Source organism: Rhyacophila brunnea, unplaced genomic scaffold (assembly GCF_057557595.1).
Source record: "Rhyacophila brunnea isolate RB1 unplaced genomic scaffold, BYU_Rbru_1.0 scaffold_2, whole genome shotgun sequence".
Taxonomy (NCBI): domain Eukaryota; kingdom Metazoa; phylum Arthropoda; class Insecta; order Trichoptera; family Rhyacophilidae; genus Rhyacophila; species Rhyacophila brunnea.
The window spans coordinates 45,762,986-45,784,020 of NW_028232859.1; the positions used below are offsets into that span (position 1 = coordinate 45,762,986).

Here is a 21,035-nt window from a genome sequence, read left to right on the forward strand (position 1 = left end):
TAAATTGTTTTTCATCTAGAACTAATTGAGGAGCTGAGGATTAAAGAAATCTAAGTGGATAGGTAATCGGTTGAGTTGAGTAATTCAAATAAATGTGAATTATGCAGAACTGCTTTCAACATTCTGTATAATGTAGTCTTATTCACAAACGATACATTATTCCAATGCCAAACAAGAATAATGATATTTCTTTATGTTCATTAGTGTTTGTAGGCGTATAAGTCTGCCTAAAACATTCTAATTAGATAAGTTGCTATGAAAATAATAATGATAGTTTACAGGAATTTTTGGAACATAATCAAATACATATTAGTTAAAGAAAAATCTTATAACTTTTCATCCATTCACTATTGTTTTTACTTATATGTGACTGAATATATTAAATTGTCAACCCCTCAATAATGTGCACAAAACTTATGTACAACATCAATGGTTATTATATGTTTCACCAATACTTTAAAAAAATAACATTGTTTCTATAAATTTCTTCAAAGTGTTTTGCTTCATTTCATCAAATATCTCATCAAAACATTATAATCAATTTGTACCACCAATATGTTGATTAATGGCATTGATATTGAATCTGTATTTTACATTGCATAAAGATAAATATAATTTAATTATATTATATACTGAGCTTATTCCAATACTATGTCTCAAATTTATATTTTACATGTCCTTTCATAGTTTCTGTAAGGACCCAACTTGACATTCTAGTTATATTCGTAAATATACAAAATTCTACACCACTCTGTTGGCTACTGATGGCTCAATTACTTTTACGAGTGTACTTTATACACACTGTCTCCAATATCAAACACTCCTAATATATTAATGACAGTACCGATATTCAGTCGACATCTTTGTTTCCTTCATTTTCATTTTCAAAGTTTTTCTTTTCACCCTCTTCGAATTTCTTTTTCGACTGCGCTATTAACTGTTTCTTGATGGTAGGAAAAGGCCTGACACATCGATGCCAGTCGAGCAGACTGATTTGGTAGATTTCGCAGAATTCCAAAGCGACAATGGTTTGCAGATTGTGCTGTTTCGGGTAAATGATGCATGTCTCTCCAAAAAAAGACCCGTCCTTCAGATGAGCTACTTCCTTCCCATTCGGTGTCAGAATAACTACCGATCCGACTATCAGAAAAGAGATGCCTTCACTGTATGATCCTGCTTGCAATATGACCTAAAAGGATATAATAATATAATATGGATTTAAGATTTTGATTTTGATAATACATAATCATGTAATAATAATCTTTTATAACACTTATAATTTCCTCAATCAATTATTATATTACATTTTAATATTTTAATAATATTTATGAGGTATACATTTGAGTTATTACGACATTTACTTAATCTGGATAGACGTTTATGATATTTACCATTCAGTATAATATTATGACATCCATTCTGTTCTGTGTTGCAAAAAAAAAAAGAAAAAAGGTCAGTCTGCACCAAGGCCTGAACAAAAACGATGCATAAGTGCGAGTGAGAAAGTATTCGGCACCCTTATAATCTCACTTGTCACTAACAATTTTAAAAAACTGTTTTTGTTTTGGTAAATACCTGTTTTATGAGTATAGATAGTAGAATTTTAAGTAAAAACATTATTTTGAAAAACCTCAGAAACATACATTATTAGAAAAAATCCTAGAATTAAGTCCAATTTTTTTCTAATATGTATATTTCTGAGGTTTTTCAAAATTATGATTTTTCTATAATAAAGAATTTGACATTATTAAATCTATGCAATAAATAAAAAAAATAAGAATGTTATGTGTTTTAAATGTTCTTACTTCTCCCGCCATGTAGACAGTCAATTGCAGATTTTTCATAATGTCGATAATAAGCTCTCTCGGCAAATCTTTGAAGAAGACTGCACTCTGTAGTAACTTTTCGCAAGTGTAAAACTTTATCTCCAGTTGCAGGTGCGTTGACAGGGTTAACATGATTTCCTTTTCATCAAAGTAGTTTCCCTCCCACGTATAATTCACATAGGTGAATATCTTTTCACGCAAATGTTCCGGTATTTGTTTTCGTACCATGAAGCTCTGAAGCTCTTGGCATTTAGCATGGTACTGCAGCTTCTCGGCGTGCGTATAAATAGTGAGTCTATACACCGTGATCGTTAAATATGTCATGAACATGTACCCAGCGATCATGAGGACTCCCATGAAGAATTTCTCTTCACTGCAGTCGTGCTGTTGATTGCAGTTGCCAGATGTTGTTAGAAATCCAATCACAAAAAAGATTGTGGTTTTGTATTTATTCCACGCTAGCACTTCGCCTCCGAATAATTTATTTTGTATTATCCACATGTCTTCCGGAAAGTACCCTTTAATATAGTGTATTGTAAGGGACCATTGGAAATAATATGCAGTCGTCCATTGGACAAATACAAGAGACCGGAACAATAATGCCAGCCTGTACTGCTTTTTGAAGTCCATATTGACTTGCAGACACAGCGCATCCATGTAATGTCTTAAACATGTCAGACGAAAGATTTTTAACAAGAGAAATGTTTCGGGTAGAGATGGTATGTTGTGCCGAGCTAGAAATACTTGGAGAGGTATTGCCGCAGTCAAGTCTATAATGAAAGATCCTTTCAGGTAATGGATGGCGGTCTGTTTTAAATCCATGACAATCTCTTTTGTCTCTTCGTGATGATATCCGGTGAAAAATTTTACACAAATATCGGTTATTGCCAACATGTCAGTAATAAAAACTATGAGCTCAATCGATGTGCCTTCTAAAATCAGAAACATTCGCTTTTTACATATTGGTTGTACTTATGGGTAAAAAAATTATTGTAGATTATAACATTATCATTTGATTATAATCCTAACTAATCAGAGAGTTTGAACAAAATATTTCTATATGAACAAGGAGTTTTATAGATGAATGTGAAGCTCAACACATATTATAAGTAAATTAGCTACAAATCATTTCGAATTGCAAATTAACTGGTAGTAAATTCACCCTTGTGCTCGGAAAATTATTTGCAGTAAGATAAAAACGTCACGCATTAGTGTCACAAGCTAAAAAGAAGTTTTCTATGTAATAAATCATATACAATCCATTATACATGTTACCATTGCATTGCTATTTATACTACTCGTTTTCCATATTGTAATTTCAATACTTGTGGAAGAATTAATCAATATATCCTTTCCATGGCAATAATTGTTTATAAATCGAGGTGAACAGTCGATCAATGATTTTTACCCCTTTTTCTTTTTGCAGAACCCTTAGAGCATATTTTTTAATCTAGTCGAATACCTACTTTGGCTGATATTAAGGTCTAGAGCAGCGTTTCTTAACCTATGGGTCGATTGGTATATTTAGTGGGTCGCAAAATATTATCAAGAAAACAATATTCTAGCCAGCATTTATAGTATACATGCTGGCAAGAATATTGTATTGAATACAATATTCTGGCAACACTGTTTAACATTGAAGGTTCACACGATCGTTAAAACTAATAATTTCATTCGAGATGGCCATTCTCTTTTCTGTTTCTCTGTTATTATTATATAGTCTGCTGATATTAAAATTCTTAAAATTTATTCTACCCAGAATGGCAAAACATGAATACAAAGAAGCATTTTTAGAGGTAGATTTCACCTGCATTAATGATCGCGAAGTAGACAAGCCACAGTGTGTACTATGTTGTGAAGTATTAAGTAATGAAACATTGAAATCAAATAATCTTAAAAGATACCAAAAGGCGAAACCCGGGTGCGAAAAACGACTCAAATGGAATAGTACAAAACTTAAATCCATTAGAATTTAAATTCCATCAAGTATCTTCAAGGCGTTTATCACTCCCTAGGGGACGGGTGCTGGAGCCACTGCATTAGATGAAGATTTGTCATGGAAAAACATTATACCAATTTTCAATGTTTCATTGTTAAATAGGTACTTAACTTGCTTAAAAATACACTTACATACCTACAGTGTGTATAAACGTAGTGTAAGGAATATAAAAGCTGGAGATCATCCAAGTAAAGAATATGAAGGTCTGCCAAATTATTGTAAACAAACTGAATGGGTGTATCATAAAAGAATATTTCATTTCAATTTGTCGCTTTCTTTCTTGAATAATGGCGGCTTCGCTGCGCAAGTGTGCTTTTGTTTGGTTGTGATACGGTGATGCTAGGATTAGGTTTCTTAACCAGTGAGATAAGTGCTTCCATTTTCCACTGGATGGTGGTAACTCTTCTGTGTAGGTAACTTGAGTCAATAGATTATTTTTGAAGATTGTGCATTTGTGTTGGTCTTTATCCGTCTTTCCTGCAAATAATATTTAATCGTCAGTGAAGCATTTAATAACTTTAAATCACTCAAACTCCTTTCTCTATAAAGCAAGTGACTGCGGAATAAAAATTCATATAATCCTTATAAATAATAATGACTATTGAGGAACATTATCATCCTTATAGTTTTTATAAATCTAGTTGGAAATCATATACTTAAGTAAAAAAAGATATTAATCTAATTGACAATGCATCAATATTCTTATAGGTTGTCAAAACGTTTCTTTCTATTATTAGGCACTGTTATAATTTACCATTGTATTATTTCAGTATTTACAGTACATAAAACATAAAACTCTGACCTTGTAAAAAATATTCAATCAATGATGATAAAACTAAAAAACTATGGTTATTGTTAATTTCATACATTGTACCTATTCATATTTTTACAAGTGATGGGCAATTTATTGTATCTATTAGCTATTGTTTTTATTTGAAAGGCCACTCTAGATAAGCCTTAGCAATACAATGGAAAAAAAATTAGGCCTATTGTCATCAAATCAAGGTAACAGTTTATTAATTATCACATTTTTAAAAACCAGGTTAGTAAAAGTTGGGACAAAAATAATGTGATGGTCTGGTGTCTAAAACAAAGTTCGTTTAGATTTCTAATATTTACCTGCCATAATCAATTCTTCTAAAATGGATCCTTAATAAAACTAATGAATACTTTGATAAAATAAAATTACATCGCTGTTTTTCATAATAAAATTATTGCCATTACACAACAAATTACTATTTTGTTTTTCAACTGTCATTGCATTTTCGTTTTTGAATTAAGAATTCTATTTTTTAAATATTTTTTAGCTATTGAATTATTTTGTTAAATTCTTTGACATAGACAATTATTTAATAGATCTATAATTAATATAAAATTGTAGGTAATAAATATTAAATTAATAAATACCTATCGCATTGTCATTTTTAAATGTATGATTTTGACTTGTTGCAGAAGAAGACATTCACTGTATCATATGAAGGTCGCACAGCAGGGCTGACATTAGATTGGTCAGCAGGATTTTCTCTCAATGAAGGAGCACCAGGTACCGTACCATTGTGGGCATACCGATTTTCTCAACTGAGGGGGTCCAGTGATGATGGAAAATCTAAGCTGAAGCTTCACTTTCAAGATAGCGAAACTAGGGCTATTGAAACTAAGGTTAGTACTTAATAAATAAAATTAATATTTTTAAAGGAAAATTGACATATTCAGCATTACTGATAGTAGTTGCTTCTCGTGTAAGTTGTGCCCACGTTGGTCAGGGATAGCAAATAGGATTTGATCGACGTGCCAAAATAAGCCGTTTTTTTTTTAATTTGTGGCACGTGCCATTCTTTTTTAGGTATTATCTAAATCAGAGGCCGGCACGGTGACCAGAATCCATACATATTTATGAAATGACACGTGAAACGGAGTATTTTAAATAAAATTCTCCTATATAGTATGTCTCAATTATATATGTCGGTCCTTCTCTAACGCATGTTACAGTATTGCATAAGTTAATGAAGGAGTAAGACAGATATATGTATCGATGAAGCGATTTGCAAAGTCGAGTGTCAACACATGACTAATAACAGATAAGACGGGATAAGAACAAAAAGTAATCAAGCCACAAAATTTATTTGTGTCCTTGATTTTCAATATATATTAAACTGCAAAGTTCAATTAAATACGTCTTAGCAAAAATTTAAGTCAACAGCACTGGACCCGAGAGTAAAGGTGAGGAAAATGTAACTTTTTCAGTCATAAAAGCGAATTTATCTTATTTAAAACATATTCGCAAGTATTTGATATTCAATATACGTACTTGTTGTACCATAAAACTTATGTAGTTGCACTAAAAACCGGCTGACGCGAACATGTTCAACTCGAAATTTGACGTTAATGAAAAATATTTGTCAAAATAATTGCTTATTTTAATTATCGTATAAAACAATAGTTGACTTGTTAACGAAATTTTCAATCTAGAAAAGAACATAGGTAAGTAACAATGCCGCTAATACTTTTCGTTTTTGTACTGCCTGCTCTTGACTTTAGTTAGGTACTAACAAAAATAATGTACCACAACTAAAAAAGCTGTAGCTCATTGAACATTAAATTTTATGAAACAACTTAACGAGCTCAAATAGTTACGCTAACCTAGAAATTGCCCACAGAATTTTCAGTAAAATAATCATTCATTGCCGTTTGCAAGTGTTTAGTGGAGAGGAAAACACTGAAGTTGACAGTATTAGATGATTAGTGAGCGATCGAAACACAAACTTCTTTTAGATTCAATTAAATTTGTCATTATCCACATTTATAGCACGTTAACCCTTACACTACGTATGGCATGTAAACATGCCATAGACTTTATCTCGTATTTTCGACCAAACTAGAAAGAGACACTTGTGAATAATATGCTTTAAAAATTAGTTCAAACCTTTAGGTAGACATATCAGGCAACAGATCATAAAAATGTCAAGCAAAACACAAGGAAATATATTTTTGAAAAGAACACTCGTTATTCAGTCACTTGAATCGCGCGCCATTGTGAAGACGGGTGTACTCGATGCGTCACCAGGGTTATCAAAACAAAACATTGGTCATGCATCGAAAAGTGTGCATCGATATTATTTTTATTTACCTTTTAATTAATTATTACGATTACGTTAGTGTTATGTATTTTTTCTTAGTGATTTGTGATCTCGATAGAAACATTTTGACGATTTGTTTTAAGTATTTTTTGTCATTATAAATATATATGAAATAATTATTTCACCCGCCAAAATGTCACTACCACATAATATTATCAAAAAAATCATGCTGGAAAATATTTTATCGACGCACAGCTCTCCAGTAAATTTGTATGGCTTTGTTCAGTGTTCCATATTTGATATTTACATTATTATAATAGGTAATAATTTTTATTTTTTATGTGCCACGAAACTGTGTTATCTCTGTTTACATGCTCGTATTTTGCCTGGCGATCTTTCGACAGGCCCTTTGTACAATGAAAAAGCTGACGGCGCCTCATAAATTACATTATAATAGTATTTTAGCAGTGGGGTAATTATTTTTACTGTTTTATTCGCCAAAACCTCCTAATGAATAAGTGTCACGATGACGAACATTATTTTATGGCGACGAAAATTAATATAAGTTCATAATTTGAAGCGGTAATAAAATTTGAGTTTACAACTTACTAAGTGCGATAACCAACTGATCATTCCGCAAGTGTGATTTTGATTTAGTAATATATCTGTCATAGACTGTAACCAACTCTGGCAGCATGTACGCAGCCCTGTGTATTACAAATACAAACGCGGCGGAGCGCTCGCTAGTATGTGTTAAAAACTGTGTATGTGACATTGGACGGCCGCCATATTGACCGTGCGGCCAAAGCTTGGATATTTTTTAGCGTCTTCATTTTCTTCGATTTTTTTTTTTAGAATGTCACGAATATAGTTTATTTCTTGGTGTATTTGGAGTAACTGATATATAGTTCGATCGATCTGTTTTAGCTATAGTGACCGTTTTAACAGATCAGTTGACTGAAAATAAATTCCCACGAAAATGGCTCACGTCGAAAGGGTTAATATAATTGCAATTACTTATTCCGTGTGATTCAATGTTTTATTTCTGAGGAACATATTATTATTTAATTACAATAGATAGGTATACTAAAATAATTATTATAAGTAAAGGCCGGCCTGTTGAAGTTTTTAACCGTCAACCCATAAAAAAACACATTAAATTGGTGGACGAATCCAATATCCTAAGGAGACTTTTGCCCAAATGATTCTTAGTATGGATTTCTACAATTTGTCAGTTGATTTTTCTGGCAGCTCAGGTGCGATGGTAATTAATGTAATTAAGATAATCGTCTTGCCAATATTATAACGCGACTTCGCAAAATGCAATTAAAAAGGTCGCATTACAAAATTGATGGTTTGTTTTATTGCAGGTAAGTAATGGTAAACCATTTTTATAAAATGCGTGTAGAATATGTTTTTTCATAATTAAATATCGAATAGCTTTTGCGTACCCTACCACTAATATAAATACAAATATTGGAAGATTTTGTCCGCTGACCCGTTTTATGTTCTAAATGTATCATATTGATACCTATTAGTATTATCAAGCAACAATACCGTACCTACATATCGATAAAAAAGTCACATACCTACTTGTTTATTTCTTTAGATATTTAAGTATTTTGAGGATGCTCTGCCCAAACTGGTCTATTTGATTATAAACTATTGACATTGAAGAATTTCATCAAATCGATCGTAAGAAATTTCATCTTCAAAATACCAGTGGCGTACATCTGTAGATGCGAGACATCCTTGAAAATATTCGTTTGAACCTACTATTATAATATTATGTATTGCGTAAGCCGTAATTGCATTCTTCTAAAGGTTTTGCAATATAATATTGCTTCAGATTTTCACTTAGTCATTGTATTACGTTAATATTTATTGTTGTTTAATTTAATAAAACGCATTTTTTTGTAGTACTTATTCCACTTTTAATCAATAAATTAGGACCGGTTTCGTTCGCATCAGAGGGACATTTTCAACTGAACAAGGGAAGATTCAGTTGAAAATGTCCCTCTGAGGCGGACGAAACCGGTCCTAATTTATTGATTAAAAGTGGAATAAGTACTACAAAAAAAATGGAGCCATTGTCGAAAACTACCCAATCAAGACTCGTAACTGGACAAAATCTGACATTCGAATGAAATTTTCAAAATGGCGTCCTATGGTAGTTCGTAGTTCCATTTTTGGCCATTCTACAGGTAAGTTTGTAGGTGTGTAACGTTAAAAAAAAGTCCCGCCGTCCCATTTAATACTTCAGATTTTCACTTAGTGATTGTATTACGTTAATATTTATTGTTGTTTAATTTAAAAAACGCATTTTTTTGTAGTACTTATTCCACTTTTAATCAATAAATTAGGACCGGTTTCGTTCGCATCAGAGGGACATTTTCAACCAAACAAGGGAAGATTCAGTTGAAAATGTCCCTCTGAGGCGGACGAAACCGGTCCTAATTTATTGATTAAAAGTGGAATAAGTACTACAAAAAAAATGGAGCCATTGTCGAAAACTACCCAATCAAGACTAGTAACTGGACAAAATTTGACATTCGAATGAAATTTTCAAAATGGCGTCCTATGGTAATTCGTAGTTCCATTTTTGGCCATTCTACAGGTAAGTTTGTAGGTGTGTAACGTTAAAAAAAGTCCCGCCGTCCCATTTAATACATTGTACGCTAAAGGCGCGCCGATTAGGTGGCCATTCGACATAATTAGCATTATATTTAAATGTTGTTATTAAAAAGTAATTATCTGATATATGATTATATTATGTATTTGATTTAAATACTTACATATTATAAAGTGTAAAGAACTATTCATCACATAAAACGACTGGTACCTAGATACATATTTCATTAAAACACTTTATAATATGTACTTTCGTACTTTTTCCACATTTATTCCATAATGTTGATATTCAACCGATTTTATCCTAATGGACATTTTCAATTGAATAACAGTACAAAATATAGGTAGGTACATATTATTGCATAAAAAGTCAATTAAGTATAGAGGACGTGGGAGTCGATTGTTTACTTGAACTAACTTGTTGGTGATATTTATCCTTATTTATTAAATGATTTATATACATTAAGAAATAGCGTAACTTCAAAACTGTGAAAAATTTGCTGTGTTTAAAATTCACCTACCGTAGGTGTATGTATCAAAAAAGGTTCCCGACCAATGACAAAAACTTGAAGACGATTTTATTGCTTTTGTCGCATGATACGTACAAGAAGTCCACAACTTAAAAATGAATTATTTTCCATACGATAGTATGTATCATCATCAGCTGTAGTACATACCAATATTGTATATAAATTTATGTTTACATTTTAGATATAATAGTGCAACCATCTATAGTGCTTTTAAAACAATATGAACGGCAGGTTTACATAGGTTGTAAGTGCATTTGCTAGTCACGCAGCCTTCGCTATCGAGGCTTGATAATTATATATTATATACTTACACAATATTATATATGTGACATATTATAATATTTAGGAATATTATATTTCATCCATTGTTGTTATTTTTAAGTTAATAAGTCAAAAGAATAATATCAACTAAGATTTAATAACAATAAACAAAAATGCAAAATGTACAAAGTGTTTAAAAGTACCTTATATACCTTCTAGAGGAAAGTGGTATAATGGTCCCTATATCTAACGGGTACGAGTGGCAAAAATATTAATCAATAAATTCCAATTGATTTATGTTTTGTACTAGGTATTCTATTAGTCATTATTTACGACCGGGTTATGCCTTCTGGCTTCTTCGTGCACTATGCGCACTCACCGATCGTAAATGCACATTGACATAATAAAAGATTGTTAAAACCTTCTTACCTATTAGTAAAGGATCAAGTAAAAAACAAATTTTGATTATCTGAAGTGTTTGTGAAAACCCGTAATGAATATATTACATACTATTAATACATTCAATAGGTAAGCCCGTTAAAACGTCATTTCCCGTAAACAATGGAACCAGCTAATGTGAAATATCACGAAATATACCTACTCACTAATTAAAAACAAATAAACAATTTTAAGCTATAATCCATAATCGTCAAAACTGAAGTGATCTCGGATTTTAAGAAAATACGTAGATCAGTTAACAAACGCGCAGGTTAAGTTTTTTTTGTTTTTTCTACCATATTACTATAACATCAAATTATAGTTTCATGTGTGAACTCCCAGATTGGATAAAGCAATGAACTATTAGAACCAAGGTCAACTTGTTAAGGCAAATGGTATGCACTGCAACTGTGTTATACCTATTTATATCTAATATTTTCTTGATAAAATAATTTATTATCAATGGTATTAGGTAATATATATACACAATGTATCAATGTCGACTAATTATGATTGTATCATTTTGATAACTTCCGAAATAAATAATTATATCGGGTTTATATATTTCATTGAAATAATACTATGATATATAATTTATAGTATTAGGGAGTAGCAATTAACAGAAAACGCATGTCCTTACATATTTTGCATGATGAATATAAAGTGTTTGAAAATGGCCTGTAAAAATGTCAAAAAAAACATTACAACATCAGTACCTATATATTAAAATTGAATATCTCAATATGTCCAACCACTTGCTTGAAACACAAAAGTACGATTTGAAGTATCTTTCGTACGAAACTTTTTCTAAAGGGTTTCATTAACCACGTAGGTCCGATATTCCCCATTTTACCTATCCATAAATCCATATAATATAATAATATGTTTTCATATTATATATTTTCGTAGTATGAACATAATATACGAAATCATTCAGATTTGGTACGATTTTAATAATACACTAGCTGTCAGGTCCTTCTCATTATGGGAGCAAGTGTGATTTGTTATTTGATAGTGAAAATAAAAGTAGTTTAGTAGAAATTTTAAACTTTGATTTCAATAATAGGTATATAAAAAGTGGAATATTATTAAATATTATAGATATTACTATTAACAACTAATTCTTCCACTCTTTACGTAAGCGCTTCATTAATTTTTCTAAATAGTATAGTATATCTACTAATAGCAGCGTTTCTATATAATTAAGTATCGATAAAGTCTCTTGCACATATTATCAATATCATTTATTTCATATTTCATTGTACCTACTACATCGTACAACTTATTTTTCTGAAAAACATAGGTTCCATAAATTATTAACGCATTTTTTAATTAAAAAATGTTGTAATATTCGAGTCCGTCCCAAAAAAAAAAGGACTCCAGATGTCCGGTGTCTAATTATAAGTATACAAAATACCATACTCACGCATCATATATCAACATATCTTTGCCATGCATGTTCATTTTATGAGTAAGTCATAAAATTTGAGGCAGGTTAAGAATTACAATACTGCCATTGTTATTTTTTACTTGAAATTAGGGTATCCCCCCAGTGTGAAAATATATTATTTGTGAACAGTTATGTTAAAAGTTAATTCAGTGTATGTATTTATACCGCATGTTAGATAATCTTTTCAATCAAAAATCATTTATTTTGACCGTCTGTGTTTCTATTGAATTAAAGTAAAATGAGTAGCCAAAAAAAATGTAAAACAGGTCCGAATTTGTGATTATAAAGAGTCTTGGAAAAATTCGTATTTCTGCATTGAAAGCGAATACAATATAATCTGTTTAATATGTTTAAAAATGTACATTAACAGTTCTTTTAGGGAGTGCGTCCTAAAAAAAATATTACACAAAAGGGTACGCAGAATACGATCATATTTACACATTTACAAACATTCCAGTACAATTTGAGACTTTAGGTTAGGTTTAGGTCGTTTAGGACAATAAACTGGACTTTGTGTACCATAATCATGTTAATATGTTAAAGATTGTATTGGTCTTAGTTAAGTGCATCTTTAAGAAGTAATAACAGTGAATGAAATAGGAGTGGGATTAGAGTGGTTAGACTCTTGTTAGATTGTTCGAAAAATCGGGATCGTAAATTATGTAAGTAAGATATTATTGTGTTATATTGTTTAATTTCGTGTGGTCACCAGTGTGACTATTATTTCCTGTGTAGATTGCTCTATTTGAAGATGGAGCGTTAAAAATACTCTCTTCTATACTTTAGGGTCCTAATAGTTGGGCATGGTACCGGCCCCTGATCTAAATCATATTTATTTCATGTAAAAAAAATACAATTAGGTACTTACATTGGTAACTATATTGTTTATTGAATATATAAAAAATGATACACATAAAATGAAAGAAAATAAGGAAATATAAAAACGTTTAATTAACAACACAAAATTTTAATTTTTTGAGGTTTTTTGTTTCATGTTATTTGCGAGACTTTTAATATCAAGCTGATATGTCGTTGATTGCAGATTAATACATGCTACTGTATCTTCCTTTGTCAATCTACTTCTAGTCTTTGAATATACATTGATAGAAAAAATACTTTCACATGAATATGTGGAAGAAAAAATGGTCAACTATGAGATTGCTAGTTTTAGTACATATACATCAACATGATTTCGCTTTTCCGCTGTAAACGTTTTGAATATTAAAAAATAAAAGGAATTAATTTTTTTTGGTGTTCTGCCGAAAACTTTTAGCGTGCCAAGTTGGGCACACGTCCCACGTATTTGCCATCGCTGGTCTCAGAGAACTCCAAACTCATAGAGCTTTGACGGGGGTCCACTAAATGTTTCAGTAGAACTACCAATATTTATTTATGAATATCTTTCACTATTACATATGCGTATAATATGTATATATTTAAATTTGTCAGAAAAGAAACGCATTATACAAAAATTTTGTTAAAACATTTATTTTGACGGAAAATTTGATGCAAAATGCATTTATTGTTGCATGAATGTCATTTGCTTCTTTAAACAAATGCTCAAGAAGAATTGATCGACATCATATCAGATCGGTAATTCATTTGAAGTAAAAATTATTGAAAAATACATTTCAGAAATTTTGAATGTCTGTCTTCGAATTTTCGGCGGGGGGTGGACTGGAGATTATTTTATTCATTGAGCCTTGGTATGAAAAAGTTTAAAAACATATAGAGTCAAAAAATACTTGTTTTTTATTCAATATTCATTTGAACCTGTGCAATAGCCCAATGGGTTGGGCAAATGGCTAACTATTCCTCATAAAAAATCGTAAAGTTCTTATAAAGTTTTGATTGGGATCAAACCTGGTAATTTATCTTTCACATGAGTTTTATTAATCCTTATTTATTTTGTTTCAGGAATTGGAGTGTCAAATACTCCAAAGTCTTTTATTCTGCATGCACGCCTTCCTGACTGCAAAGGTGGCTTCCGTAGACCCCTCCTTCCTGTCATCGATACAAGCAACATAGAAGAAGAGACGCGAGGCGAATATTGTGATACCCTCTTAAAATACCGGCTCAATTGCCTTGTGAAATTCGTGCCTAAGTTTTAGTGCGCTACCAGCTGGCTTTTGTAAGGCTCATTCGAGGACAATAAATTCGAGTATATTGTAGCTAGTTAATAGAAAGAACTCATAAAAATGCCAGCGATAAAATCTTCGAAAATTAATATTCTGCTTTGACAATATTTATAATATAATATTGTTTTGACAATATTTATAATATAATATTGTGAATAATAACAATCAAACAAGCAGCTACGATTGTACTCATTTTGTTTCACACATTTTTTTTTAACAAATGAACTATACAACGCACACTATGAGTCAGTGGCGAGGGGTGAAGGTAGGCTGTTAAGATTCGACATAAATAGTGCACACTAAATTTTGTCTATCATATTTATTTGTTTTTATTGAACTAAGATTACAATTTACAGATGGTGCTGGTTAGTTTGTCAAATTCAATTGAACCCTACCGAACCAAACTATAATAGTTTAGGTATGCAATGGACGATCTGACAAAAATAGTGCACATATTTTTCAGTCATACTTATTTATTTTCGTTGAATTAACAATACATATTACTGATGGTGTTGGTTAGTTTTTTTAAATTCATTAAGCCCTGCCTAAACCAAACCATAATTGATAAAAAATGTTCTTCTGTTTATAAAATATATGAAATTATGTATGGTTTAATGGCATGATTTTATATATTTTATAGATAAATGAATAGTTTTTGTCTGTTATCTTCTGTAGCTTGGATTAGGCAAGCATTTAATTGAATTTGAAAAACTAACAAACACTATCTACACATTGTTTACTTAGATCAATGAAAACAATTGTTTTTGACTGACAAAGTTTAGTGTGCACTATTTATGTTAAATCTTAACAGTCTACTTCCACCCTTTGCCACTGCTATAAGTAGAGTATTTTGTCTCAAATAAGTCAATGGAAATATTTTTAATCCCCCACTTTACAAATCAGAGAGAATTTTTAAACCAATCACAAGATATTGCGATGAAAAATGCACCCATTCACATGTTTATAATACAGTACTCACTTAGTAATCCGCCACCCCAAAAACCAGACGAGTGTCCAATCAGTGAAAGCGGCGGATTATAGTGCAAACCTACAAAATATGGTAAAAATTAAAACAGGTATTTCGTAAAAAATAGTTTTTTTCAGAAATTTGTACTAGCAAATTACGGTTTTATTTATAATCAAAGTCAAGTATTTACTAAATTATGCATAGTTATAAACTTAGTTTATTAACTAAATATTAAACAGTAAATCACTTGACAAAATCAGTTGTTCAGTGAGGCAGGTATTCTTGAATGGCTTAGGATTCCTGGCTTTCTCTATGACCATAAGCTTCATTTTGTAGGTCCGGGTCATTGAAGTACGGCATAATTCTGATGCGGTCTTTGGGCACTTTCCTCCCTTGTACATTACTTTCTTCGCGATGAACGTACGTTTTACGAATGAGAAGTTTCCGAAACAAACCCGTCTCATCTGCGTTGTATATTTGTACGCGGCGGACTACTGTATCTGACAGCCGAATACCGGTGAATTATAGAGCTTGATTTTGTGCTTTCAACTAGTAAACATAACGGTGGATTATAGTAGTTGTCGGATAATCGAGCGGCGGATTACTGAGAGCGCACTGTATACCTGTGGGTGTAATTTTGTCTTTATCTCAATTTGAAATATTTGTGGATTGAACAAACTGTAAGTTTCTGTCAAAAATCAACAATCTTTAATGCCTGTTTTATAAAGTATGTGTTGATATCATAGATGTCAGTGTTTAATATGTTTGAAAAATCTCTGTGTTTTGTGAGTGAATGTGGGATTGCCACGGGTCATGAAAGACTGTAAATTTAATGATTGTGTTGATAGTTAAAAAAAACAGAATGATAATATTATTACAATACCTACTTCTCTATGATAAAGCTAGTAAAGCCAAAGATCAACATTATTATTACATTATATAAGTATCTGCCACATAAATTCAAACACCATTTATTTTATTAAATGTTTGATTTGGTCCAATTTATACAAACAATACCTAATCAAGCAGAACATAGTATTATAGAAAACTAAATTCTCCAGTCAATAAATATTATGATTTTTCTTTAGTGTGGGGATACTTATTCATAGTATGGATGGAACACTGATAATTATGTCAATAAATTATATTATGTAGTTGTAGGAATTAGAACTCAAAAACTTTGACTGATCATTGGAAATTAATCTTATTTGTACCAAATGTAATGAAGTGTCTGTAATGTACATAGTTAGAATTTTATAAAAAAAAATGTGTTGCTTTATTTTTAAGACTGTATCGTAAGTGATGAAAATGAAACGAATCTGATGATTGTTACCCTTTTTTTGTATTGCTTTTATGAATTGAATTGAAAATGTGTATCATTACTCAATATTGGATTACCTAATTGAGATTTTAAAAATCATGGAAACTGTTTTATCATTCTTATTTCGGTATTACTATAATACAATAGCAATAAACCAGAAGCATAATTATTATTATTGCATAAATTCAATCATTGTTTTATAATGAAGAAGTGCATAAGTTGTTAATTTTTTTGTGTAGTATTAATGAACTATTCAACTGCATTTCATTATGACAACAGTGACTTTTAATGAATCTGTTCCAAATTTTATTGCTTGATCTTTTAGACGTATTTTTCTTCTTAATCTATAAATTTCATATTTTCATAATATTCAATAACACTTATAAATCCCCCAGTTAGAGCTTGTATAAAAATAAACAGGGCATAAATTTAGATATTTTTGGCATAGCAAATGGCATTTAAGAAGCCTTTGGAAGGTTTATAAGTATATTCTAAATAAAAAAAACTCTTTTTTTATGTCAAGTATCTACCTATCATTGTCTCTCGAGGTTTTTTAAACTTATTCTCTGATATTTAAAAGTAATCATGCGAATCTCCTTCCTGAAAGCTATTCATTCATATCAGTAATGGACCCATAATATCACAAATATTTTACATGTTATAGTTATTAAAATTCTATTTTCCAAAGAAATTATGCCTCCGTCGGCAATCTTAGGTATATTTTATTGAATTATTAGGTCGTCACGCTTTCCAGGATAAATTATTGAATTCCATATCGAATAACAATATTTCCTGATTAAAATTTTTACATAATTATTGTAAATGGGTTACAAATTTATATTTTATTCACTATTTTCTATCTTTCGACTCACGAAGCTAAGTGTAGTAAACATCGAAAAAAAATATGCTTAATTAAATCATCAAGCCTGAAGTTTTGAAATTGAAGATCAATATCTTTATATAATTATATTTACTGTAATCATTTCCATTGAATAAGTCGTCTTCAAGTATTATTATTTGAAGGTTGTTCAGTATTTTTTTTTAACGTATAACTAGTGTCAATTATCAAAAAAAAAATCTATATTTTTGGCAATAATAAAATTATATCAGCAATCTCTTTGTAGAAAATATTATATTTACAACCAAAATATCTATAGAATTATTTTGAAAAATTAAAATCTATCGAAAAGCAATGAATAATATTATATTGTACGGGATTCCAGCGGGGCAGATTAAAATATTATATTGTAAATGATTGATTCCTTATTGTGTGAAATTTAATGGAGAATCATTGTGTTATAAAAATTCAAATTTATAATCGATTGTTTTATATTTAATACCTACACATATGTTGGAATTATTGTGTAGTTAGGTTTAAATAAAAATGGTTTGAAAAGACGCTAAAATTTATGTTGGCTTGATAATTTTTTGTCTATATTCATTGTAAGCGGTTAGTATAGATGTTTTACAATATAAATTATTGTATTATGACATGTGTTATCTTGATTCAATTTATTTGAAAATCTTCTGTAAAACATGTTCATACATGTTTTATTCTGACAATCTTTTTAAATAAGTATGAATTCTAATATTAAAACCATTTCGTTTTATAGGGAACACCACAAAAAGCCTATATGCGAAATCTTCCTTTCTCTTTCTATTCTTGATATTTGATTTATCGTGTGATAAAATCATCCATCTTCATTTTCAAAATTTATATAAAACGAAATTCAATATTAATAAATTTAAAATACATGCTAATTTCAGGATCCATTTCAGTGTCTATAAACTGAACAATTTAGTATTAATTGCATGCCAAAGAAACAGATTTTTTTCTTGCATTAGTTCTCTCAGTGGTAATTATTAGTTTAATATCTATGTTAAGTTAAAGAAATAATAGTAGGTGTAAGTGAGAATGTCAGAATGTCCTATACATAATAATGATGTGTTAATTTTGTTTAAATCGTCTCTTCAAATTTTGACTGAATCTCATATAAGGCCCGTTGATTTATTGTTTTTGTATAAAATGTGTGCACGTTCTAGTAGGCCTTGATGTACGGATATAGATATTTTACGAAAATTATTTGAAAAACTTATGTAGATTTTTAGATATATTATATTATTCAAAAGGATAGATTAGTAATATCAATTGTTTCGTGGTGCTTTTGTAAATAGTAATATTATCATATTTCACATTGCTTGTACCTACTTAATTGTCATTTATAAAAAAATAGTAAATATTGATTTAACGTTTTCATAGATTAAATGAAATTCGTTTATGTCTTATATCTTGTCAATTCGTATGATTATTCTATATAACACTCCAGTGAGTTTCTATATGTAATTTCTCTTGTCTTTTCCTATCCTATTAATAGGGTTTGTGTGAATGATTTACTATCGATCCCTGTAAATAAAGTCATTAAGTAAGTCACCTGTCACCATTTCGACCGTATTTAGGAAAAAGGGCGTAACCCTCACAGAACAAATGTTACAGGAGAGGCAAAAAACGTTTTTTGAGAGATTTTAGTTTAATATTTTTTTAAAAATAGGCACAGACATTAGGTGCATGATGATTGATGATTTGGTGTAATATATTTTCGATCTAATAATAATTAAAGAAGTTATTACAGAAAAATCATTAAAATTGAGGATAAATGCTTTTTTCCATAAATTAAAAATTAATTACTCTCAATTAAAACCTGAATTTAGATCATAATTCGGCATTTGCGGCTTACTTCCTTTCTATAGAACGTGTATTTAGTTGGATACATTGTTAATATCTAATAAAAGCACTTTTCAAAAAATCGAGGGTTACGCCCTTTTTTCTAAACACAGTCGATTGCAAAGGTCCCAGGTATATACACCATCAGTGGGTTCTATTCTATACACAAGAGGGCTATCAGCAGCTATCTACGGTATTTTATCTTGTATTGGGGTATTATAATTGTTACAATAAGTTAGCTGTCTAAATTGTCAAAACTCTAAAAGTTAACACGGCCAAGAGAGGGGCCGTTAAAGCATAGCACGTTTTGACAGTTCACACGGTTAACTTTTTGTAACAATTAACTGTCTCAATACATACATATTATTATGATAAACTACCGTAGATAGCCGCCGAAAGCCGCTTTGTATATAGAACAGACCCACTGAACTAACAGTGAAAATAATAATACTAAAATGTTATGTTATTATGATATTATAAAAATTAAAAGTACATATTCATACTAGTGACAGAAGGTACTTGATCCAAATTGAATTTAAAACCTCATTGATAACAACATTATACTATTTCATAGTGTCAGTCCCGTATTAAGGGGATAGCCGACCACACGTCAGGGTACACATGGTTAGATGCAACAAGTGATTGGATATATCCCTTATACCACGTGTGTCCATCCGCCGCCGAATCAACAGGTGTGCAGTACCTACACATACCTTATACATAATATTATGATGAGATGTGGTGCTTTCTTTTTGAAACTAGAGCTGACACATCTATTTCATTAATTTTAGGTCATAAAAATTCTCTTATCAAGTTATGGTAATGCTCAGAATTGATAGTAACAGTGGAATTTTGAAAGAAGGCAACACCAAACAGTTAATTTTTGTGGGTGCATTGTTTGCTCATAAATCACTAATCTTGAGGGTTCTCCAAACGAGGTGAAAACGGCCCATGTTTTTAATGAAATATCATTATTTCTTTATAGCACGCAATCAACGAATCTGCGACGTCTAATGACCCCATAACTTAAATTACCATAGCTTACATTAATTTCATTAATGCACAACTCAAATGATTTATACATATTGCACAATCGAGAGTACACAGAATATTCTTATATACTTAGTCTGAATTATTTCACATGTTTCTTTCTCTGGTATTGTTTACAAGACGTGTTATATAGTCTAATATACGTATGCTATTTAACATGATCAAATTATTTCAGTCAATTTTAAAGCTTAATAGAATATTGTTTGACGAATGTATGTAGAATAAAAAAAATGTTATGATAATCTAAATAATATTATAATATAATAAAATAAATACTATACCTACCGCAATGAATGTCCAATTATAAAAGAAACCTGTCAAGAATATTATACACTATTTACATAACTCGATGTTGCTATTTTATTTGGGTGTAAATAATTATTAGGATTTGATTATTCGTCATTAAATCATTTTTAAAGACTGTCACTGTAAGATAATATTTACATATTTCTTATGTCTTATAGAATCTGTTGATAATTCTAATGATATTTGTTAATTCAGCTGAAATAATTATTTCCAATGACTCATTGTATTTGTTTTTTTCTGTCACACTGTAAAATTATGTATATACCAATTGAAGAACAATTATTTCTCTTATTTGGTAGATTTTAGTTGACTAATAATG

General features: G+C 30.4%; 2 protein-coding genes across 4 annotated transcripts in view; one reads left to right on the forward strand and one right to left on the reverse strand.

Moving 5' to 3' along the window:
• The window catches only part of Syn2 (Syntrophin-like 2), a 374,597-nt gene extending 359,998 nt beyond the window's left edge, over positions 1-14,599 (forward strand). Inside the window, exons 10-11 of the mRNA XM_085947698.1 lie at positions 5,278-5,484; positions 14,130-14,599. Of these exons, the coding sequence (XP_085803824.1) occupies positions 5,278-5,484; positions 14,130-14,240 (318 nt within the window). The 3' untranslated portion in view covers positions 14,241-14,599. The remainder of the gene's footprint in view (positions 1-5,277; positions 5,485-14,129) is intronic.
• On the reverse strand, positions 273-20,720 carry LOC147072395 (potassium/sodium hyperpolarization-activated cyclic nucleotide-gated channel 1-like). Of its 3 annotated transcripts, none has more exons than XM_085947696.1 (4): positions 20,696-20,720; positions 3,961-4,302; positions 1,806-2,758; positions 273-1,189 (listed from the first exon to the last, which is right to left on the reverse strand). In XM_085947696.1, exons 2-4 carry the CDS (start codon positions 4,082-4,084, stop codon positions 851-853), a joined length of 1,416 nt encoding a protein of 471 aa, XP_085803822.1. In that variant the 5' UTR covers positions 4,085-4,302; positions 20,696-20,720; the 3' UTR covers positions 273-850. The 3 variants fall into 3 exon arrangements, with proteins under 3 accessions (XP_085803822.1, XP_085803823.1, XP_085803821.1); XM_085947697.1 differs by having other exon boundaries at positions 3,957-4,302; XM_085947695.1 differs by lacking the exon at positions 20,696-20,720 and adding an exon at positions 5,233-5,419.
• Positions 20,721-21,035: the final 315 nt, after the last annotated feature.

Coding starts and splice junctions, on each gene's coding strand:
- LOC147072395 (XM_085947695.1), bottom strand. CDS start 5,287: ATGTCTTCTTCTGCAACAAGTCAAAATCATACATTTAAAAATGACAAT. Junction 2,759..3,960: donor TACGTTTATACACACTGTAG/GTATGTAAGTGT, acceptor TTCTGATTTTAG/AAGGCACATCGATTGAGCTC. Junction 1,190..1,805: donor CTGTCTACATGGCGGGAGAA/GTAAGAACATTT, acceptor ATATCCTTTTAG/GTCATATTGCAAGCAGGATC.